Here is a 22,576-nt window from a genome sequence, read left to right as displayed (position 1 = left end):
CAAATAATATAAAATAACACCGTAATAGGGGGATAAAAACTAGTATATATATATATATATATAATAGGGGCGCCTTTGGGGCATTAAACCATAGCGGGACATCTTTGAGATGGGGTTTCGATGCCCTCGGTGCTTACATGACGCTGACGTGGAACGATGGTGGGGCTTATAAAAGTATAAATTCCCATCCCAAACCTTCATTTGTTGTTCCTAATCTCCATTACCACTACCATGGAAATCACAACAATGTCACAGGCCACCCAACTCCACGCCCAATTCATCAAACACCCACAACCCACCACCACCCAAACCCAAACCCTAATCAAAATCTTCAATTTCACCGCTTTATCACCTTCCGGCAACCTCACATACGCCCAAAACATCCTCACCTCACTCAAACCCACCACCCAAATCAACTCATACTTCCACAACACCCTCATCCGAGCTTATTCCGACTCAGACCCAATTCAATCCATGACTTTCTTCCTCAATTGGCTCAATCACAACGACCCATTTCACCCTTTACCCGATAGGTTCACTTACCCGTTTGTAATTAAAGCTTGTGCGAAATTAAAGCGTAAAAGATTCGGTAAACAGGTCCACGGGTTGGTTTTAAAATCCGGGTTGGGTCTGGATGTGTTTATTCAAAACGGGTTGATTCATTTTTACTCCGGGTGTGATGAATTGGGGTGTGCACGTAAGGTGTTTGATGAAATGCCTGAACGAGACGTCGTGTCGTGGACGAGTGTGATTAACGGGTTGGTTGATTGTAAGCGGCCCGTGGAGGCGTTGAGGTTGTTTGAGAGGATGGTAGTTGAGGGGTTTGAGCCAAATGACGTGACCGTAATCTCGGTGTTGAGAGCGTGTGCGGAAACCGGAGCGTTGAGCGTCGGGACGAAATTAAACGAGTTTGTTGATGGGAAAGAAATTCGGTTGAGGAAGAATGTGGTGACGGCGTTTATTGATATGTATTCAAAATGCGGGTGTTTGAATAATGCGGTTAGAGTTTTCGATGAGGCTGATAATAAAGACGTTTATGTTTGGACTGCGATGATATCGGGCTTTGCGAGTCACGGGCGGTGTAAGGAAGCGGTTGAGTTGTTTGAGGAAATGGTGCGTGTTGGTTTGAAGCCGGATGAGAAGACGATGACGGCTGTGTTATCGGCTTGCAGGAATATGGGCTGGGTCGATGAAGGTTTAACGTATTTTAATAACATTAAGAAAGTGTATAAACTAAGACCGACTGTACAACATTACGGATGCGTAGTGGATTTACTTACTAGATCCGGAAGACTAGACGATGCTGAAAAGTTTATCGAATCCATGCCTATCGAACCCGATGCGGTGTTATGGAGATCTTTTATATGGGGGTGTAAAGTACACGGGGATACCGAGCGAGTGGACCATTTGATTAAAGCTAAACACCTTGAAGTCGCAAAGATGGATTCGTGTGACGACTGTGGAACTTACGTGTTACTGAGTAACGTGTACGCGTCTAACGGGAAATGGAAGAGTAAAGCGAACGTGAGACGGTTAATGAACCAAAAGGGGCTCGTGAAGCCATCAGGGCATAGTCGGATTGAAATCAACGGTGTGGTTTATGTATTTACAGCTGGAAGTACTTGTCACACTGAGGCTGCGAGTATATACAAGAAGTTGGAGGAAATAGAGGAGGCTGTACAGGTTAACGGTTATGATCCAAAGTTATCGGAAGTGTTGCTTGAGATTGACGATGAAGAGAAGGCTTCGCAGTTACTTCATCATAGCGAGAAGCTTGCAGTTTCGTTTGGGTTGATAAAAACCGAGCCTGGGGCTGTAATTAGAGTTGTAAAGAACTTAAAGTCGTGTGAGGATTGTCATTCGTTCATGAAACATGTTTCGGGTGTTTATCGACGAGAGATATTGATTAGGGATCGCATTCGGTTTCATCATTTTAAGAATGGAGAGTGTTCTTGTGGAGATTATTGGTGATAGGAACAATTTTTCTTAACATCTCAAATTCCGCATTTACCGCATTTGCTAGTATTGGAAAACGATCATATCAATCATATCACTAGACCAATAGGTCCGTGGGTAGATCAATGGGTCATGCATTATTGTTTATGGAGGATGATAATGTATTTGTTTGCTATAAGTCAAATTCATACATATAAACAATTTTTTTTGGTTTTTATAATTTCATAACGGGTCTATTTAAGTTACAAACAATTTATTCTAAAAAGTTAATTGGGTGTAAATGGTGTTGGGATAACGAGTTGAATTGATGAACCTCAACAATAACATATGTATTTTTTTGTGTCAGACATTAACTCGAATACGAACCCACTTAGTTGAGTTATGTTATATGGCGTTTTAGGAATTATATGAGTATCAATTCTTTATCTATAATTTACTTTTGTCCCGTTAAATTATACGGGAATTAAACCTTTCGTTATACTTTTTTTATTGTGGGGCGTAATCGAATTTATAAGTCTGACCCGGTCTCGAAGTGACTATACATTAGGGTTCTGCTCTGTTTTCTTTCATGTAACACCTCAACCCGGAAGGCCGGAACAAACTAGCATGCCACTATCACATATATCAACACAAAATTCATAGAAGCCTAAGTTAAATTAAATAGCTAAAATAAATGAAAATGAAAAGTCGTTAGAAATCTTGAGCTTCATTTCCCAATCTCTCTCATCACTAATTCCCTTGATATCTCGGATCACCTGTTAATAAAAAAGAAAAAACAGAACAAAGAAAATATAGTTGAGACAAAAATTGCTCAATAATGAAAGAAACAACACCACGTGTAAAGACATACGAAAGAAAATGAGAAGCATGAACTTTGATTCAAACCCTAAACCACAACTTGTACTGAAATAAACACTGAATAATTTACACCAAATTATTCAACAACAAAAGCCAAATGGTCGTTTATTTTTCAACCTTAAAAATTTACACCAAATTTATTGTTTTACTTTTAAAAGTCAAACTGTTCAAAAGTCTTTAACTAAATTTAATGTTTGACTTTGCAAGAGCTTCAATATTTTCAATTGATTGTATTTTTTCATGTTTCTTTAATTGGCTCATTTGGTTCTTGTGGCCGATAAAACAAATAGAATATTATATGTGTCACAGTTATCTTATTATTATTATTATTATTATTATTAATCATTTGTTTTGTTTTGTCTCGTCTGCATTACTCATCATGCAAAGTATGGTAAATAGTAATATTGATATTGTAATAACAATGCATGACTATTGAAGCAAGCTCTCCTATCTTTAAATACTACTCCCAGGGATAAAGTTTTTCATGCCCAAGGTTGAGTACCAACCAACAACAAAAAAACAGTTCCACCCATAAACAAATGAGTGTATCTAATTCATGTTATTTTTCTTACGGGTCGAAGTCGGCTATGGTTTATCTAATGGGTCGAACCCAGATAAAAGTTTGTAAAACTAATTTTAACAGTGCAGTATCCTACTTTAACTATTTATACAGAGACAGTACTTATTTGCTCTTCGTTATTCACCATCAACCCCAAATAGTAGTCTTTGAATAATCCTTATTCTTTCTCTTCTGGATATTAGCAAACTGAAATAAACGAAACAACAAAATCGAAACGCAGAGAAGAGTAGGTGTTACAGGTGTGCCATCAATCAACATTACACGTGTGTGTGGCTGAAAAATCAAAATTTTATTAATATTTAAATTTGTGAGACTAACACAAAAATGGTCTTTGATATATATATAATACGAAAAAAACAACTTAATCTGGTTATAATATAATATTTATAAAAGAAAAAAATATCCATGTTAAATATTCTATTATTCTGGTATAAAAAAATTAAATTATTTAATTAATAAAACCTTTAGGTGATTTATATTAGAGGTGCACAAAGAACCCGAATCTGGAACCGGACCTAAAAATAACGGAACCAGTTATTTTTATACCCAGGTCTTTAATACCTGAACCCGTACCCGACCCTACCCGTAGGGTACGGAGAGGGTATGTGCTTTAGTATCAAAACTCGTACACGAACCGGACCCGATTTATACCCGAAAATCCGAACCGGTTCAATACCCGGAACCGGCTTTTTTCCAGTACCAGAAACCGGGTTTTTCAAATACCCGATCTATACCCGAAATTACCCGAAATATAACTGGAAAGTACCCGAAACATACCCCTAAAAAGTGCAACCCCTAAAAAATTCCAATCTATATCCGAAAAAAAAACCCGAAAAAACCCGAAAATATGGTTTTTCAATACCCGAAAATAGGTATTCAAATACTTGGTTTTAGAATACCCGGTTCTATACCCGACCAGAACCCGATACATAGGGTATGGTTTTTAGAGGCAATATCCGAACCCGACCCGGGTATTGTTAATACCCGATCATACCCGAACCCGGATTTTTCTAGCATCCGATTTGTGCACCTCTAAAGTCTAAATTATATTATACTAGGTTACCTACCCGTGTAGCACACGGGTTAGAATAAATAAATTTATTTAAATAATAACATAATATAAAATACAAAAATAATATGTTCAACAAATATTAAGATATATTATATGGTAGAATAATACACAAAATAGAAATAAAAAGTTGTTGCAAAATTCATAATTCTCAAAATATTTCTTTATACACAATATTTGTAGTTTTATTTATAACTTTAATTTCTATATCCAAACTTAGTAGTTTCACATTGTTTCCGCTTTTAACTTTAGATAATGCAACACGTAACTGGTCATAAACTAAAATAAATTATTTAAAAAACAAACAAACTATCTGTATTGGTTGACCTTTTTATTAATCCTCATTGCGAAACAAAAATAAAGTGAAGATTTCATTCTTTGAAATTAGTTATTTTATCTAAAGGTGTATGATTTTTTTAAAAATAAAAGAATGAGTTCCAATATTACTTCTGAATATGATGTCGGCTTCTATAGCACGGTTATCATATTGTATTTTCATATTTCATATGTAGTTTAGTTTCATTACATAGACCAATTTTCTAATTAATATTTTAAGCAACATTACTTCAACATTAGCTTTTAGAACTAACATGTGTCTTGACAACCTTAGGATTTTGAGGTCATTTAAAGCATAAGGAAACTAATAATGTCTTGTAACGTATCATTTTATGTCTAATAGATACCATATGGAAAATGGTAATATTTTTCATCTCCCGGAAACATGGATAACTAACGTTTGCTAATTTCTTGAACGACCTTATTTTTTGGGGCAAGTACAACTCGTTCACTAAAGAAATCTATATTTTTTAAATCTTTATTTATTAAATATAATAGATTATTGTGGGCCGTTATTGGATTAATAATAAGCCCAGTCCGATCTCAAACCCACTCATTATTATTATTACATTAAACATTTAGGGTTCTTCTTCTTCTTCTTCTACGTGTTCTGTTTGCTTTCGTGTTCATCCATCTCGTTGCAATTATGTAAGTTTATGCTTATGTATCTCTAATTTGAAGATTATTAGCAGTGTAATTGACTATGAAAAACAATTTATTGTGATTTTTAACAGTTAGACCGCACCAGTGTAATTTATTATTATTATTATTATTATTATTATTATTATTAGCATCTATTTGTAGCACAGAAATAACCTAATTTCATACAGTGTTGTAGAAATCGCTAGGTGCGCTTGTCGGATACCGACTACGGATTAATTAGATTGGAATTTTATATGTATTAGAGAGAAGTAGGTTCATTGACCAAACGAATTCTGATTGAACTCATTGCGGCGTTGGAAGCGGTTCGTTGAAACTTGAGCATGTATATTTAGGGTTTAGCATTTCTGGTTAAGGTTCGACGAGCTGGTTCCAACGCCGCTGGAATGAGTTCAATCGGAGTTCGGTTGGTAAATGTTTCCTTGGATTTCCACTTTTTTGTGGTTCATGAATGAACTCACTTTTATATAAGTGTATATATATTGTGTGTGTATTTATATTTGTATAATTTTGAAAAGCTACATTTGAAAGTCTACATTAATACTTTAAAGTTCACATAGTATAGCTCAAACATTAACATTTTAGTTCATGGATCGGGTTGGGAACTCAGGTTAATGGGTTAAAACCGAGGTCTGATTTTGGCCGCCTTTAACTGATTTGTTGGTCTGATTAGGTGAAGTTTGTGACATACTTATCAGTGACAAAACGCGTGGTTTTTACAACACTGATTTCATACTCAACTTTTTGAACTGTTTTGTTGTTATCTTGGATTCTGTATGTATATCACTTGTAAATACAACTGGCTAGGTCAGAAAATATGTAACCTCATGCTTTATTGTGTGTATTTTCTTACATTTATTTGCAGAAGCATACCTCAAAACAAAAAATGGAAAGTAAATAAGATGATGCCATTGTTTTCATTGTTCTATATATGATTGAACATTTTCTATGCTTAAATGCTAAAAATAAAACCTAGTGCTTATTTAAGATTTGTTCAAATTCTTGTTAAATGCTAAAAAGACAACCTTCAAATACTTCCTATCAAGTTATTGAACGCTGGATAAGTTGCTTTTAATAAGACTATTGTATTTGATATTCATTCATATTTAGTTTTATAACACGACTTGTTTGTGAAGGTCTCGAATATGTGTAAAAAATCTGCCAAAACATGTAAATGATGAACGCCTACGAGATTATTTTTCTCAGAAGGGAGAAGTAACTGATGCCAAACTCGTGCGGACCAGGTACTTTTCCGTGTCTTGTCTTTAGTTATAATTATGACTTCTCCATACGTTTGGTGTCTGCATGTTGTTTAGTTTTTGTAATAATTATTGGATTTAATTTTCTTTCAGAGAAGGTAAAAGCAGACAATTTGGTTTTGTTGGTTTCCGGAGCGAGAAAGAAGCTGCAGAAGCTCTAAAATTCTTCCATGGTTCTTTCATGGATACGTGCAGGATTACCTGTGAGGTGCGTGATTATGGATCTATCATATTTATTTGTTGTAACAAGTTGTTATTCTTGTTTCTCTTCTAAGCTAGTAAAATATCACTTTATAATGTATTTTTAATCAATCCAAAAGATAGAAATGTGTGCTTATAGCTCTGAAATGAAGATCAACCTTGTAATATTTTTAAAGAAATTAGTGTATACCATACACAGGTTGCACGCAAAGTGGGTGATGCAGAAATGCCACGTCCATGGAGCCGATACACTCTTAAGAAACAAGAATCAACTAAAGTTAAAAAGGAATCTGCTAATGCAAGTAAGAAAGTAACACCGGAGGTGAAGGAAAACACTGAGGATGGTGACCTTCAGTTCCAGGAGTTTCTTCAGGTCATGCAACCACGCACAAAGTCAAAGTTATGGTCTAATGATCTTCTGGAAGCCCCCCAAGAAAAAGACGGTAGCAAAAAAGCTAAAAAGGGAAAAAAGAATTCGAATTCAGAATCAGACAAGTTAAACGAAAACAGTGATAAATCATTGTCAGATATGGATTACTTTAAAAGTAGAGTAAAGAAAGATTGGTCAGATTCAGACGATGATGATGCAGAGGAAACTGAAAATGATGATGATGATGATGAAATGAAGGAAGCACATGAAAGCGACCCTGAAAACCCTAATGAAACAGAAGATGCAGATGAACCATCATCAAGTTTAGAAGATGAAGATGATATTTTACAAACCGGCCGTCTGTTTGTTAGAAACCTGCCATACACTGCTACGTATGTTTCTTAATCTTCCTACAAGTTCTAACATTTTATGATTTATAACCATATTAATTTTTAATGAAAAACAGGGAAGATGATTTGAGGGAGTATTTCAGCAAGTTTGGCAATGTGTCTCAGGTTCATCTGGTGGTTGATAAAGATACAAAACGATCAAAGGGAATTGCTTACATTCTTTATGCACTCCCAGAATCTGCAGCCAGGTTTGCATATTTTTTTTGAATCTGACACCATGCTTATAAGTTTCAACATATTGTTTTTGTAATGATATAGCTGAACTGTACAGGGCACTAGAAGATCTTGACAATTCTATATTTCAAGGCAGACTTCTGCACATTATGCCAGCAAAGCAGAAAATTGTTTCTGTGAAAAAAGAGTAAGATTTTTATTTTATTTTATTTATTTTTTTTATAAACTTATCTTTGGACGCTATCATATCCATTATTATTCTATTTTACAAGTCAAAGTTATTTATGTTTGATCAGCGATTTTGACCAACATTCGAAGACGTTGAAGCAACAAAGGGAAGAAAAGAGGAAGAAATCTGAACTTTCTGGAGATACAAGAGCTTGGAACAGTTTATTTATGAGACCAGATACAGTATGATCCTCACTTATATTATGTTTCTTATCATTTAATCTTGGTAAATGTGACAAACTTGTGATTTTTATTTTGTAATAGGTTGTTGAGAACATTGCTAGGGAATTTGGTACAAGTAAAAGTGAACTACTGGACCGAGAAGCCTCTGATGTAGCTGTGCGTATTGCATTAGCGGAAACGCAGGTGATTGCAAAGACAAAAAAGGCCCTTGCAAATGCTGGTGTTAACGTGACTGCTTTAGAGAATTTCGCCAGTAAAAAATCAGAGGGTGGAAAAAGAAGTAACCATGTTATAATGGTAAAAAATCTTCCATACGGTACTTCTGAAAGTGAACTTGCTAGCATGTTTGGCAAATTTGGAAGCATTGACAAAGTTATTCTCCCTTCAACAAAAACTCTCGGTTTGGTATGTTATCAGGCCTTTTCGTTATCTGAATTATATACAATGAGCTATTATGTTAATTAAAGTTACTCATTAGCTGATGTCATAAACCATCAGGTTGTCTTTCTTGAACCCGGTGAGGCTCGTCGAGCATTTAAAGGTTTAGCATACAAACGCTACAAGTGAGTTCATGCTTATCTGATTGTAAATAGTATGCATATTATAACTATTCAATATTTATGTATCATATACTTGTAATTCAGAGATGCTCCTTTGTACTTGGAGTGGGCCCCTGATGACATTTTGAGTGAAGATCCAACGGTTGTAACTGATGAAAAAGAAACACCCATTGTGGGAGATCACCAGACCAAACGAGCATTACTAAAATTGGAAACAGAGGACGCTGATATTGATACAGAACGAGTTGAGGTGACATTTTTGTCCCGTTTACCTATAAATCGGTCATTTTGGATTGTGTTTTGTCTCAACGGGTCTAACGGGTGGATTAAAATTGGAAATAGGTTGACCTATATCGAAAGTGCCTTTGTTTTTAAATTGCTTTATCATTTTATTCAAAACAGATTTTGTATCATTGGGATAATATTGCTTTTGAAATCATTTATGACACTGATTAATTATAATGATTTTCTATTTTGACGTGTTTATGTTTATAACTTTTAATATTCTTTTTTGTTCTTCATGATCTTATCAGTCACGGTCACTCTATGTCAAGAATCTGAACTTTAAAACTACCGATGAGAGTTTGAAGAATCATTTTATTGAGCACGTAAAGAAAGGAAAGCTACGAAGTATTCGGGTATGGTTTTCGGCCTTCACTATCCTGCCTTGAACAATTTGTTCTAAATTGCTTACTTTTATTTATCTTTTTGCAGATAAAAAAGCACATGAAAAATGGGAAAAACGTGTCAACGGGATTTGGCTTTTTGGAGTTTGATTCTGTGGATACCGCTGTACATGTTTGCAGGGATTTACAGGTATGATGTATCGTATTGGATTCAGATTGTATGGATGGTGATGTTAACATGCTTTTGTTTCAGGGAACGGTTTTGGATGGACATGCTCTTATATTGCAATTATGCCATGTTAAGAATAATGGAAAAGTGAAAGAGAAAGTGGGCGAAGATCAAAGTTCGACAAAGTTAATTGTGAGAAATGTTGCTTTTGAAGCTACAGAGAAAGAGTTGCGCCAACTGTTTAGTCTTTTCGGTCAGGTAAGCTTTTGTCAAGGTTTATTTGATTTGGTAAAGTTTATTGAGAAAAAATTATATTAATAGGTTATTTACTTTTGTTAAATATGTTTTTTAAACAATTTTATGTGTTTACAGGTGAAGAGTTTAAGGCTGCCAACAACAAGCTTCGGGAAGCATAGAGGGTTTGCTTTTGTCGAGTATGCAACCAAGCAAGAGACGAAAAACGCTCTTCAAGCTCTATCGAACACTCATTTATACGGGCGTCATCTGGTATGCTTTTTTGGGAAAAAAGTTTTAACTTAGTATATCCTTCTATTATTATGTAACAAATAAAAAAATTAATATTTTTATCGAATGAGGGAGTAATAATTAGATGTTAGAATTGGTAAAAAAAGGATCGGTTTTGGTCTATTGTGTGACTAACCAAGTTGATTGCAGGTATTGGAGAGAGCAAAGGAAGGAGATACTATAGAAGAGTTGCGTGCTCGAACCGCTGCCCAGTTTGTTGATGAGAGCACCGGTTTTCAAAACCAAACTAAATTATCTCTAAAGAGGAAGCATTTTGATATTTAGGATTTTGATGTTATAAGTTAGGAAGCCCAGTTTTGCATGTTTTCTTGTAATATGTATTTCTTTTAATATATTTCTATGTTGTGGACCCACATGGTAACACTGGTGAAAAAAATATTAATATATTTATTTTATATATTATTTGATATTCATGAGTTATGAGACATTATTATATATATTAAAAAGTGGATTCTTCTCCCCTCACAAAGTTACTGTGGAATTTTACTGTAGAATTGTACAACTCTTTTAGCTTTGGTTGCTACTTATTTTTCTTCTTTGTCGTCATACCACACTTGCCTGCCTGTGTCTTTTGTTTTCACCCAGCTATTCATTTAAATTATAATAGTGGGCTCACACGAAGCCCATGTAGACCTCATCAACTGAAGTAAAATAATGTGTCCCCATTAAATACTATTACATATAGTTTTTGTTAACAAGTTCACTTTTTGTTGAGTATATATATTTATTGAGTATATCATCTTTTAGGCCGCTCTAATAATGATGTGTGCTACAACTTTTGTTATTTTTTTATATATATCATAGTCCAAAGTATTTTATTTCACATTTTAACGTGGCTCAACGCACAAGTTAACGTGCAAAACACGTATTCACAGTTTAACGATTTCATGTCTATGTTTTCTATATAGTTTAACAGCTCCGTCGCAACGCGCGGGTTTTAAATACTAGTGAATCATTAATATCAGTTCAGTATCAAAATTTTAAATGAATTAAACAATATAATAAACATGTTCAGGTTCAACAAAATAGACATACATGATACATGTTTGTAGTTAATAACATGTCAACTGATTTATCAAGCAAGTACATGCTATAATTTACCAATTTAAAACTTGATTATTTTGTATCAACGACTCTTTATCTAATTCGTTGAACATCGGTCATGGCCTAAGTTATTCAGATCCATTTCGGTCAATGAACCCAAACAATTTTTGGTTAGATAATAAACGCAAGCTCGATAATTATAAAAAAAGATTCCAAATATTGCGTTTATATTCATGAATTTTAATAGAGTTATTATCATACGTCCTCTAAATTTTAATAACTATTTTTCTGTAATCAATTTACGAAACTGGCTTTATACCGAGGTTTGAACCCCATCCTTTGTTACTTTTTCTCTCAAGCTTTTTTGTTACTTATTTGTTCACCAGTTTTTAGGTTTATTTTTGTCGAGTTTTTAATCAGTCTAATTGACTCCGACTGAATTCTCACATCTCCGCCACAACTAGTACGTTTGCCACTGGTTTATAAAAACAAATACAAGTTACAGTATATCGTTTATAAAAACGAATATTTATAAAGGTTAAATATTATGAGTTTCAATTAGGGGTGCAAACGAGCCGAGCTAAACCCAAGCTCGACTGGCTCAAGCTTAGCTCTTTTCGATATTTATTTATAAAGCTCGAGCTTGGTGCGTTTATTATTTATTAATTAATTTTTATGTATTTATAGTTATAGAGTTAGGTTAACGTACAATAATCTTAACGTATAAAAACGTATGCGAATTACGCTCAAGGAAAAAACAAACGCTCAAAGCCAAAAATACAAAAAAACGTTCAAAGCCAAAATACAAAAAAACGCTCAAGAAAATCATATTACGTTCAAAACGGATTTCGTGAAGAAATATAAAAAAATTGATCGATTAACGGTCCAATTTTTTTCGGTGAATCGATGATTAATTGAGATGATTCCAAGATCTTGTGATGTGATTTCAAGTATCAATTTCGTGAATATATGTATCTTTGTACGTTAAGATACTATTGTATTCTATCTTTTATCTATAATTATATATATATTTTTCAATTATAAGTTTATATATTACATATATATTTTTTTAGTTATTTGTTTATAACATTATCTATTATATTAATTAATAATTATGAACATATATTAAAAAAAATACTATAAAAAGGATAGGCCCGTTGGGCTCGAGCTTGACAAGTAATGCTCGGATTTGAACTCGTTAATTAATGAGCTTATTTTCGGGCTCAGACTCAGCTCAATCAAGCTTTTTCACGAACCAATCTCGAGTAGCTTATGAGCAGCTTGACTCGTTTCCATTGTCCATCGATAAATGATAAAGCCCGATTTCTCAAGTAAAAACCCAAAAGCCAACCACTGTAATTCGGTAAACATTAGGGTTCTACTACGTCATCATCTCAACCACTTTGTTTCGTATTCACCACCAATCTCGTAGCAATCAGGCATGCTCTCTTTTCAGTTGGTATTCATGATTAATTAATTAACCTATTATTACTATCTATCTTTTTCCATTAGTTGCTTTTGCTCTTTAGTTTACTGCGGTAATTAACATTTACAACTCCAAAAACCTATGTATTCAGTATAGGGCTGTAAACGAACCGAACACGACGTTCTTCCGTGTTATTGTCAACGGTTTATAAATAATTGCATAATACGCGTATATGTTTTTGTTTTATAGCTAATAGTTTTGCTTAATTCTATATGATAACGTTAGAAAAGTAATTAAAAATTATAAATAATATTAGAAACCTTTAGTGAACAAACATTATCAAGTCATAAACGGACACTTTATCGAACTTACACGAACACAGTTGAACGAGCACGGCCTATGTTCATGTACGTTCATTTAGCTAACCGTACAAAATCCTCCAAACCGTTCGGTTAATTTACACCTCTAATTCTTCTAGTTTTATCCGCGATTATTATATTTTTAAATAATAATATCAATACAAACAAACAGTCTATAATGATATCACTATATCAGTACTTGTTATCTGCATGAATTCTGTTATTTTGTTATTTATGCTCTTTGAGATTATTTAAAAACTATTTTTCTAGTAATAACTTTATATTTGTTTTCTCTGCAGGTTATTTAATAGTTTTCATTTAATCTGCAACTATGTAAGTCATATGCAATTGCTATATACTGTTACTCTTCAAACACTTGCATTTAAGTTATTGAACATAGAATAAGTTACTTACAGTATGCCTATTGTATTTAATATTCATCCATATTCAGTTTTGTAACACGACTCGTTTTTGAAGGTCTCGAATATGTGTAAAGAATTTGCCAAGGCATGCAAATGAGGAACGCCTAAGATATTATTTCTCTCAAAAAGGAGAAGTAACCGATGCCAGACTCATGCGATACTTTTCTGTATCTGGTCTTTAGTTATGATTATTAATTCTCCATATGTTTGGGCCGTTAGGTGTCTGCGTATTTTTAGTTTTTTAGGCTATGTGTAGTGGAGGGGCTACAAAATGGGACGACTTGCGCCATGTGGCGCCTAGTCAGCAAATTGTGGTTTTTTGTTTTAAGGGTGTAATGGTGTTGTAGCCATATATATATATATCACACACACATATATAATATTAATAAACACAAACACACACCAGGCGACAAGAATTCATCGCCCCCCAAAGACACACATTTCACCCCTTTGTCGCCGGGGGGGGGGGGGGTTACAAAAAAAAGCGCCCCCTTTTTGCTAGTTTGTCGCCTCAATACGGATGGCCTTATAGTGTTATAAATGTTGGATTTAATATTTTTTCAGAGATGGTAAAAGCAGACAATTTGGTTATGTTGGTTTCCGGAGCGAGAACGAAGCTGCGGAAGCTCTAAAATTTATCCATGGTTCTTTCATGGATACTTGCAGGATTACTTGTGAGGTTTGTGATCAATGGCGAAGATTCATTAAGACCAGGGGTGGCCCCGGCCCCCCCTGTTTTTTTGCGCAACAGTGTAAATGTGTCCGTTTTTCGCCCGAAAATTTAATATGTAGCGTAAACTTACTCGTTTTCGCCCGAAAATTTGAGCCCGACCTCCGTATTTTTTTCGCGGTAGTGTAAATGTATCTGTTTTTCGCCCGAAATTTAGTACGTAGTGTAAACTCGTTTTCGCCCGAAAATTTGAGCCCGACCTCCGTATTTTTTTCGCGGTAGTGTAAATGTATCTGTTTTTCGCCCTAAATTTAGTACGTCGTGTCAACTTACTCGTTTTTGCCCAAAAATTTGAGCCCGACCTCCGTAATTTTTTTTTTTGTTTTTCGCCCGAAATTTAGTACGTAGTGTAAACTTACTCGTTTTCGCCCGAAAATTTGAGCCCGACCTCCGTATTTTTTTCGCGGTAGTGTAAATGTATCTGTTTTTCGCCCGAAATTTAGTACGTAGTGTAAACTTACTCGTTTTTCGCCCGAAAATTTGAGCCCGACCTCCGTATTTTTTTCGCGGTAGTGTAAATGTATCTGTTTTTTTCGCCCGAAATTTAGTACGTAGTGTCAACTTACTCGTTTTCGCCCAAAAATTTGAGCCCGACCTCCGTAATTTTTTTTCGCGGTAGTGTAAATGTATCCGTTTTTTCGCCCGAAAATTTAATACGTAGTGTAAACTTACTCGTTTTCGCCCGAAAATTTGAGCCCGACCTCCCTATTTTATTTCGCAGTAGTGTAATTTTATCTGTTTTTCACCCGAAAATTTAATATGTAGTGTAAACTTACTCGTTTTCGTCCGAAAACTCCCTATTTTTTTCGCAGTAGTGTAAATGTATCCGTTTTTTTCGCCCGAAAGTTTTATACGTAGTTTAAATTTACCCGTTTTCGGCCAAAAATTTGAGCCGTCTCCCTCGTTTATGATTTTTTTAAATACATTTTGAGTTCGCCCCCCCCCCCCCCCCCCCGACATTCGAGTTCAAGTTTCGCCACTGTTTGTGATTATGCATCTTCTATCATGTTTGTTTATCGACTTTTCAACAGATTTTAATAAAAACGAGTGTATTTTATATGCAGATTGCGCGCAAAGAGGGTGGTCCTGAAATGTCACGTCCATGGAGCCGACATAGTCTTAAGAAACAAGAGTCAATCAAGGAGAAAAATGAATCTGTTAATGCAAGTAAAAAAGTAGCACCGGAGGTGAAAGATAATACCGAGGATGGTGACCTTCAGTTCCAGGAGTTTCTTCAGGTCATGCAACCGCGTAAAAAGTCAAAGTTTTGGTCAAACGATTTGCTCGAAGCCACCCAAGAAAAAGACAGTAACAAGAAAGTCGAAGAAGTATGGGAAAGCAAAAAGAAATTTAAAACAGAATTTGACAAACCTAATGAAACAGATTACGTGGATGAACTATCATCAAGTTTAGAAAATGAAGATGATGTTTTACAAACCGGTCGTCTTTTTGTTAGAAACCTCCCGTATACTGCCACGTATGTTTCTTAATCTTCCTTCAAGTTCTAACATTTTATGATTTATAATGATATTATTTTTAAAAAAACAGGGAAGATGATTTGAGGGAGCATTTTAGCAAGTTTGGCAACTTGTCTCAGGTTCATCTGATGGTCGATAAAGATACGAAGCGATCAAAAGGACTTGCTTATATTCTCTACGCACTCCCAGAATCTGCAGCCAGGTTTGCATATTTTTCAAATGTTCATTTCTTGTTATAAATTTTCAAGATATTGTTTTTGTAATTAATATGCTGATATGTACAGGGCACTAGAAGATCTTGACAATTCTATCTTTCAAGGCAGACTTCTGCATATTATGCCAGCAAAGCCGAAAATTGTTCCTGTGAAAAAAGAGTAAGATTTTTTTTTTCGTAAACTTATCAAATCCATTATTATTCTATTATACAAGTCATAATTATATATGTTTGATCAGTGATTTTGACCAACATTCGAAGACGTTTAAGCAACAAAGGAAAGAAAAAAGGAAGAAATCTGAAATTTCTGGAGATACAAGAGCTTGGAACAGTTTATTAATGAGACAAGATACCGTATGGTTTTTACTTCTATCATATTATTAATTTATAAATTTTCGAAAATGTGACGACACTTATTTTTATTTTGTAATAGGTTGTTGAGAATATTGCTAGGGAATTTGGTAGAAGTAAAAGTGAATCACTAGACCGAGAAGCCTCCGATGTAGCTGTGCGTATTGCGTTAGCAGAAACACAAGTGATCGCAAAGACAAAAAAGGCTCTTGCAAATGCTGGTGTTAACGTGACTGCTTTAGAGAATTTCGCCAGTAAAAAGACAGACGGTGGAAAAAGAAGTAACCATGTTATATTAGTAAAGAGTCTTCCGTACGGTTCTTCTGAAAGTGAACTTGCTAGCATGTTTGGTAAATTTGGAAGCGTTGACAAAGTTATTCTCCCTTCAACGAAAACTCTCGGTTTGGTATGTTATCAGGCTTTTTCGTTACCTGAATTATATATATAATGAGCTATTATGTTAAATTAAAATTACTCGTTACTTGATTTCATAATCCATACCTGGTGAGGCTCGTCGAGCATTTAATGGTCTACTATACAGACAGTACAAGTAAGTTCATGCTTATTGTTAATTGAATTTTCTGCATAGTATTATAGCTAATTAAAACTATGTATCATTTTTTTTAATTTTTATTATTATTATTATTATTAATTTCTGCATAGTATTTTCTGCATCTTACCCTCCTCAAACCCTACCATAGATTTGCTATTGGTGGGATATACTGAGTACGATGATTATTATTATTATTATTTTGTGATTTAGAGATGTTCCTTTGTTTTTGGAGTGGGCCCCTGATGATATTCTGAGTGAAGATCCAACGTACGCGACCGATGAAAAAGAAACTCCCGTTGTTGCAGAACACCAGACCAAACGAGCATTATTAGAACAACTGGAAGGAACAGAGAATGCTGATATGGATACAGAACGAGTTGAGGTTGCATTTTGGCCCATTTTCAGTTTACTTATAAATTGATCTATTTGGGCTATGTTTATCTCAACGGGTGGAATAAAAATGGAAATAACTTGTTATGTCGAAAGTGGTCCCGTTTTTAAAATGCTAATCCATTATTATTAGGATAATATAGTTCAAGGTCGACCAAGACCGGTTTTTTATAACCGTTTAGAAGAAATATATTCTCTTTATTGATGTGTGATTTATTTTATATAATGTATAATATTCTTTTTTGTTTTTATGATCTTATCAGTCACGGTCACTCTATGTCAAGAATCTGAACTTTAAAACTACAGACGAGAGTTTGAAGAAGCATTTTATTGGGCACGTAAAGAAAGGAAAACTACACAGTGTTCGGGTATAGTTTTCGACCTTCACTATCCCACCTTAAACAATTTGCTTTAATTTTTTTATTATTATTTTTTTTTGCAGATACAAAAGCACATGAAAAACAGGAAAAACGTTTCATCGGGTTTTGGATTTTTGGAGTTTGATTCTGTGGATACCGCTGTACATGTTTGCAGGGATTTACAGGTATAATAATGCATCATGTTGTATTCAGTATTCAGATTAAATAGATGGTGATGCTAACATGTTTTCGTTACAGGGAACGGTTTTGGATGGACACGCTCTTATATTACAATTAGTACATGTTAAGAATAACGAAACGGAGAAAGAGAAAGCGGTCGAGGATCAAAGTTCAGCAAAGTTAATCGTGAGAAATGTAGCTTTTGAAGCTACTAAGAAAGAGTTGTGCCAACTGTTTAGTCCTTTCGGTCAGGTAAATTTTCCCTATATTCTTCGCCTTTCAAAAAAATAAAAAAAATATTTTTTTAAACAATTTTATGTATTTACAGTTGAAGAAATTAAGGCTGCCAAACGGGTACGGGAAGCATAAAGGTTTTGCTTTTGTCGAGTATGCAACCAAACAAGAGATGAAAAACGCTCTTCAAGCTCTATCAAACACTCATTTATATGGACGTCATCTGGTATGCTTATATCCTTCTACCGTTATTTTTTTATTTTTTATTTTTTTTTTGTCATTTTCAAAATTAATTGAATAAGTTATTAGAAGTTAGAACGGTTAAAGAAAAACTCGTCCACTATGGTGTGTGACAAATCAAGTTGATTACAGGTTTTGGAGAGAGCAGCAAAGGAAGGAGAGAGATTAAACGAGTTGCGGGCTCGAACCGCAGCTCAGTTTCAAAACCAGACTAAATTATCTCTGAAAAGGAAGCGACTTGATATTTAAGATTTTGTCATTTGTATTTTTCATATTTTTTATGGGACCCACATGGGAACATAGTAACACTAGTGAAAAAAGATTCTTTATATTTATGTTATGTAGTATTTGATATATGTGTGACATACAGTCATTAAAATCACTTGTCATTTTCAAAATCCATCACCTTAAGAAATAATACTTTTTGTGGCCCATTTCAATTATTGCAGGCATTGAAGTTCACAATTATTTAGAAAGGGACAAACTATATACAAATGTTATTGAAATATGTCAGTCTTGTTAAAATGTCATATCATACATTTGTGTATCAAAACTTTAAATCTGTAAATTTAATATGAATGAACTGCAGGTTTTGTTCATGTGGTTTATCAAAATATACAGTTTTAGTCAATGTTTTTATAACCGGACCGGATAGCGAACTGGTTGGGCAACCGGTTCACCGATTCAAGCGATCGAACCGGTCAGACCGGCCAAACAAATTCGGTTTAAAAATGCTAGAAAAACAAATTTTTCTAAAAAAATATTTTTTAATAGGAAAACCGGTTGGACCGTTCGGGTTTTCCGGTCGGACCGGTGAACCGGTTTGGACCGGCCGGTTTTCTGGATACCGAGCGAGCAGCATAGAATCGGACCTGTTGGTGGACCGATTCCCGGTCAGACTGGTTCGACCGGCCGGTCAGGTCCGGTTTTAACAACATTGGTTTTAGTCAAATAGTTTTAAATTTGCGATTTTCGTCCATGCGGTTTCATTTCACTTGCAATTAAACCCGAATTCATTAACACTGTAAGTCTTGTTATTAAACCCATCAGCGTGTCTCTCATGTGAGATACAGTTTTGTCTTTTTTTCTTTTCAAATAAACCTCGGTCCTAATTCACAATCGCCCTCACGTGAGGGTTGGTGTGTAAATTTATATATATTTTTAAATATTTAAGAAAGTAAAACTCAATTTGTGTCCATTGGATACCCATTAAGGCACTAACTCTCTCATTATTATTCCTTTCTTTTTTCACAAAGATTGATTCTTGTAACACTTCTAAAGTGTAGCAATACCACTATGATAAAAGGTTATCACATGAAAAGTCTTCATGGAATTTTCCTTTTTATTAAAATAATAACTAAAATTTTGATAATCAAATTTTATAAATAAGGATTACTTATTCTGTCAAACCTTTTATAAATATGTTTTTATTCGACGCGATTAAGGTAAAAATACATTGTAATATATTCTTTACTGAATTCACCAAAACTTTTATGTGTTTATTATGATTGTATTCACGAGTAAAGACACACACATTACTTTGCTAGTTATGACATAAACACTACACTTGTATCGTGTATCCACCGTTGAATATATTGTTTTATGTTAATTATGAATAGTCAGCCTATAGTATAGTTTTATTTCCCGAATTAACATGCTAATCTTTTCAATGGCTCTTAATACCTTTTATTTGGACTTTATTTTATTCTACACTAATAAGTATCAAATATTATCTATTATTTTGAATAGCTATTTATGATACAATCTTGTTTATTTAAGGGATGGTTTTAAATATATGTTAGACTCATGTATAACGTATGGGCTATATATTCATACCTTACTATTTTAGACACAAAATTAATATTTTGAATGTCTTCTGAAGTGTGGCACGTGAGATGTTTTTGGATAGCAATCATTCTTGCTATTGTAGCATAACAATTGTCCAACGGCTCCACGCCCATACACGTGTTAGACATGAAAGAGAGAGGGATGATACACACGTGTAAACGAGACCTAGTAGTCCTTGAAAAACACTGTAAATGAGAGAAGGGAGTAGAAAGAAAAAGATCGAGGTATTTAAAAGACAATGAAGAGGTTTATAATAATAATAATAATAATAATAATAATAATAATAATAATAATAATAATAATAATAATAATGCTAAGTTTGGTTTTCCTATCAATATCAAGATTAAAAATATAAATTCACATATATGTAAAGAGTTGTTTGGTGGGTTGTAGTTTAATTCAACAATAAAAGGTACAAGAAAACTAGTTTATCATTAAGAGTGATATACCGACATTTGTATCAATAACAGAACAAAACAAACAAAACATATGAATGTTTTATTCATTTTTTTCTTACCTGCTACATATAATTTATCTACCATGCATTACATACAAATGTGTATACGGGTTTTTCTCCCCATATATTGTTTATTTGTTAATAGGCACCCAGTTATTAAAAAAATATATGATAATATCATATTCATTAGTTTTTTTGAACGGCGACTTTCTTGTGTGTTAAACCATAATGCCTTCTAAATTGGAGAGTCTTGTTGCCCCATCTTATCCAGACTATGTTGTCTTAACCGGGTCAACACTAGCTTCAGAGTTTGGCTTGGACGTTCATTCGGGAAACCATACCGTGGGTCGTTACTCGACAGTCGTTGTGCCACCATAAGAGCATAACTCTCTCACGTAACACACGGTGGAATAAAACCCGGATGGGATCGAGACTCAAACTGACAATCTTGCAAAACCTAGCTCAAATCTTTCAATACCAATATTCACAAAAAATAATATAAGTAAAAATCAAACTTAAAACTCCATTGAAAAAACTCAAGACCAACAATCTTTAAATACTATTAAAGCACACATGGTTTTCTTCTAGGCTGTCCACATGTGCAATCCAGTCAGCATGTTTACATTCTCATGTGCTCTAATATCCTGCCACGTGTCATTAAACCTTTTTTAAATAAATAAAAAATTAGTTGTGTGGACTAGGATTCGAACCTGGGCTTTAAGCGAGATGAAAGTCTTAATACATAGCACACAAACCATCCAACTAAACTATCTTGATGTCTTTAAGAATGAAAAATATATTCTATATATTAAAAATCACATTGTATTGGAAGTGGACAATGGAAATTAACTCAAAAATGGAAATAAATCATATGTATATTTGAGTTAATAATTCATAATTTTTCACCCTAAACAATTTTTCTTTCTTTCTCTATTAGCCGGATCTCTTTTCACCCTCTAATATATTCCGGCTACTCTAGATCTAGATTTGTATTAATCATTTTCCAGTAAGTTTATATTTTATAATAAACTTCCGATTGTTGATATATGTATTTCCGGGAGAATTATATTCTCTTCCGGTTATTGTTTCTTCTAAACTTTTTATCTTTATTTTCATTGTCAACTGATTTTAATGATTTTATTAAAATCAGTTTAGGTTGTAAATCAAAAACGGTGATGAAGCTAATATGTGGACGTATTAACGTTTTTCCGGTAAGTTTTTCCATTAAGTTTGTCCGGTTATGTGTTATACCAATAACAATGATTGTTTTATACTTATTTGAAGTTTTATATTTTTATTTCCTCTCAAATATTCCGACTAATCTAGATCTAGATTTGTATTAATCGTTTTTCGGTAAGTTTATATTTTATAAAAAATTTCCGATTGTTGATATATATTTCGGCAACATTATATTTTATTCCGGTTATTGTTTCCTCTAACATTTTATCTTTATTTTCATTGTTAACTGATTTTATTAAAATCAGTTTAGGTTGTAAATAAAAAACGGCGATGAAGCTAATATGTGGACGTATTTACGTTTTTCCGGTAAGTTTTTCCGTCAAATTTTCCCGGTAAGTTTTTCCGTTAAGTTTTTCCGGTTATTTGTTATACCTATAACAATGGTTGTTTTATATTTATTTGAAGTTTTATATTTTTTTCTTTCCTGTTTTTTTTTGTTTTACATGTTCTTCTAATTTCTAAATAAAAAATCACCTTCATCAATGGAAAATATCATTATTTCGTTTTTCCGGTAAGACACATTTAAATTATCCGGTTATAAATTGTAATTATAATCTTCCATAATATCAATGTTATAACACAAATATGTTATTTTTCAAATTGGCCCAACTTTTTATTGTTTTTTTCAGTTCTAAAATTATGTCTAATTTATGTTATTTTTCCGTCCAATTTTTTATTTTTTCTTTACTAAATATTAAGAATCATAAATTCCGTCCAATTTTTTATATTTTTCCGGCCAGTTTTGTTTCAGTACTGTTTAATGTTTTATTGGGTTATGATCTTTAATTTTTAATTTAATATTCCTGAAATATTAATTATAAAATTACTAATTTTTTATTAACATTTAGTAGATTATAAATATACTAA

The 22,576-nt window shown here is 33.7% G+C and overlaps 2 protein-coding genes and 1 pseudogene across 2 annotated transcripts; all 3 read left to right on the top strand.

The window, feature by feature from the left end:
* The first annotated feature begins 221 nt into the window (after positions 1-221).
* LOC143608970 (pentatricopeptide repeat-containing protein At4g21065 pseudogene) lies at positions 222-1,981 on the top strand (annotated as a pseudogene).
* A 3,383-nt stretch (positions 1,982-5,364) lies between these two features.
* On the top strand, positions 5,365-10,543 carry LOC143608990 (uncharacterized). Its single transcript, XM_077083872.1, has 15 exons — positions 5,365-5,447; positions 6,596-6,703; positions 6,812-6,926; positions 7,119-7,681; positions 7,756-7,887; positions 7,971-8,060; positions 8,170-8,284; positions 8,366-8,689; positions 8,783-8,847; positions 8,929-9,094; positions 9,378-9,482; positions 9,559-9,660; positions 9,724-9,897; positions 10,012-10,146; positions 10,315-10,543. Coding segments are annotated over exons 1-15 (2,331 nt in total). The 5' UTR covers positions 5,365-5,445; the 3' UTR covers positions 10,450-10,543.
* A 2,649-nt stretch (positions 10,544-13,192) lies between these two features.
* On the top strand, positions 13,193-18,489 carry LOC143609004 (multiple RNA-binding domain-containing protein 1-like). The gene is made up of 16 exons (XM_077083882.1): positions 13,193-13,209; positions 13,314-13,400; positions 13,492-13,610; positions 14,003-14,115; positions 15,231-15,643; positions 15,715-15,846; positions 15,929-16,018; positions 16,098-16,212; positions 16,292-16,629; positions 16,709-16,759; positions 16,973-17,144; positions 17,416-17,520; positions 17,595-17,696; positions 17,770-17,943; positions 18,020-18,151; positions 18,298-18,489. Exons 1-16 carry the CDS (start codon positions 13,193-13,195, stop codon positions 18,412-18,414), a joined length of 2,277 nt encoding a protein of 758 aa, XP_076939997.1. The 3' UTR covers positions 18,415-18,489.
* The last annotated feature ends 4,087 nt before the right edge of the window (positions 18,490-22,576 follow it).

The sequence above is a fragment of the Bidens hawaiensis genome, unplaced genomic scaffold (assembly GCF_021521415.1).
Source record: "Bidens hawaiensis isolate Kalapana, Puna unplaced genomic scaffold, B.hawaiensis_p1.1 tig00419464_1, whole genome shotgun sequence".
Classification (NCBI taxonomy): domain Eukaryota; kingdom Viridiplantae; phylum Streptophyta; class Magnoliopsida; order Asterales; family Asteraceae; genus Bidens; species Bidens hawaiensis.
The sequence above is the reverse complement of the archived record's forward strand: the minus strand, read 5'-3'. Positions and strand labels throughout refer to the sequence as shown.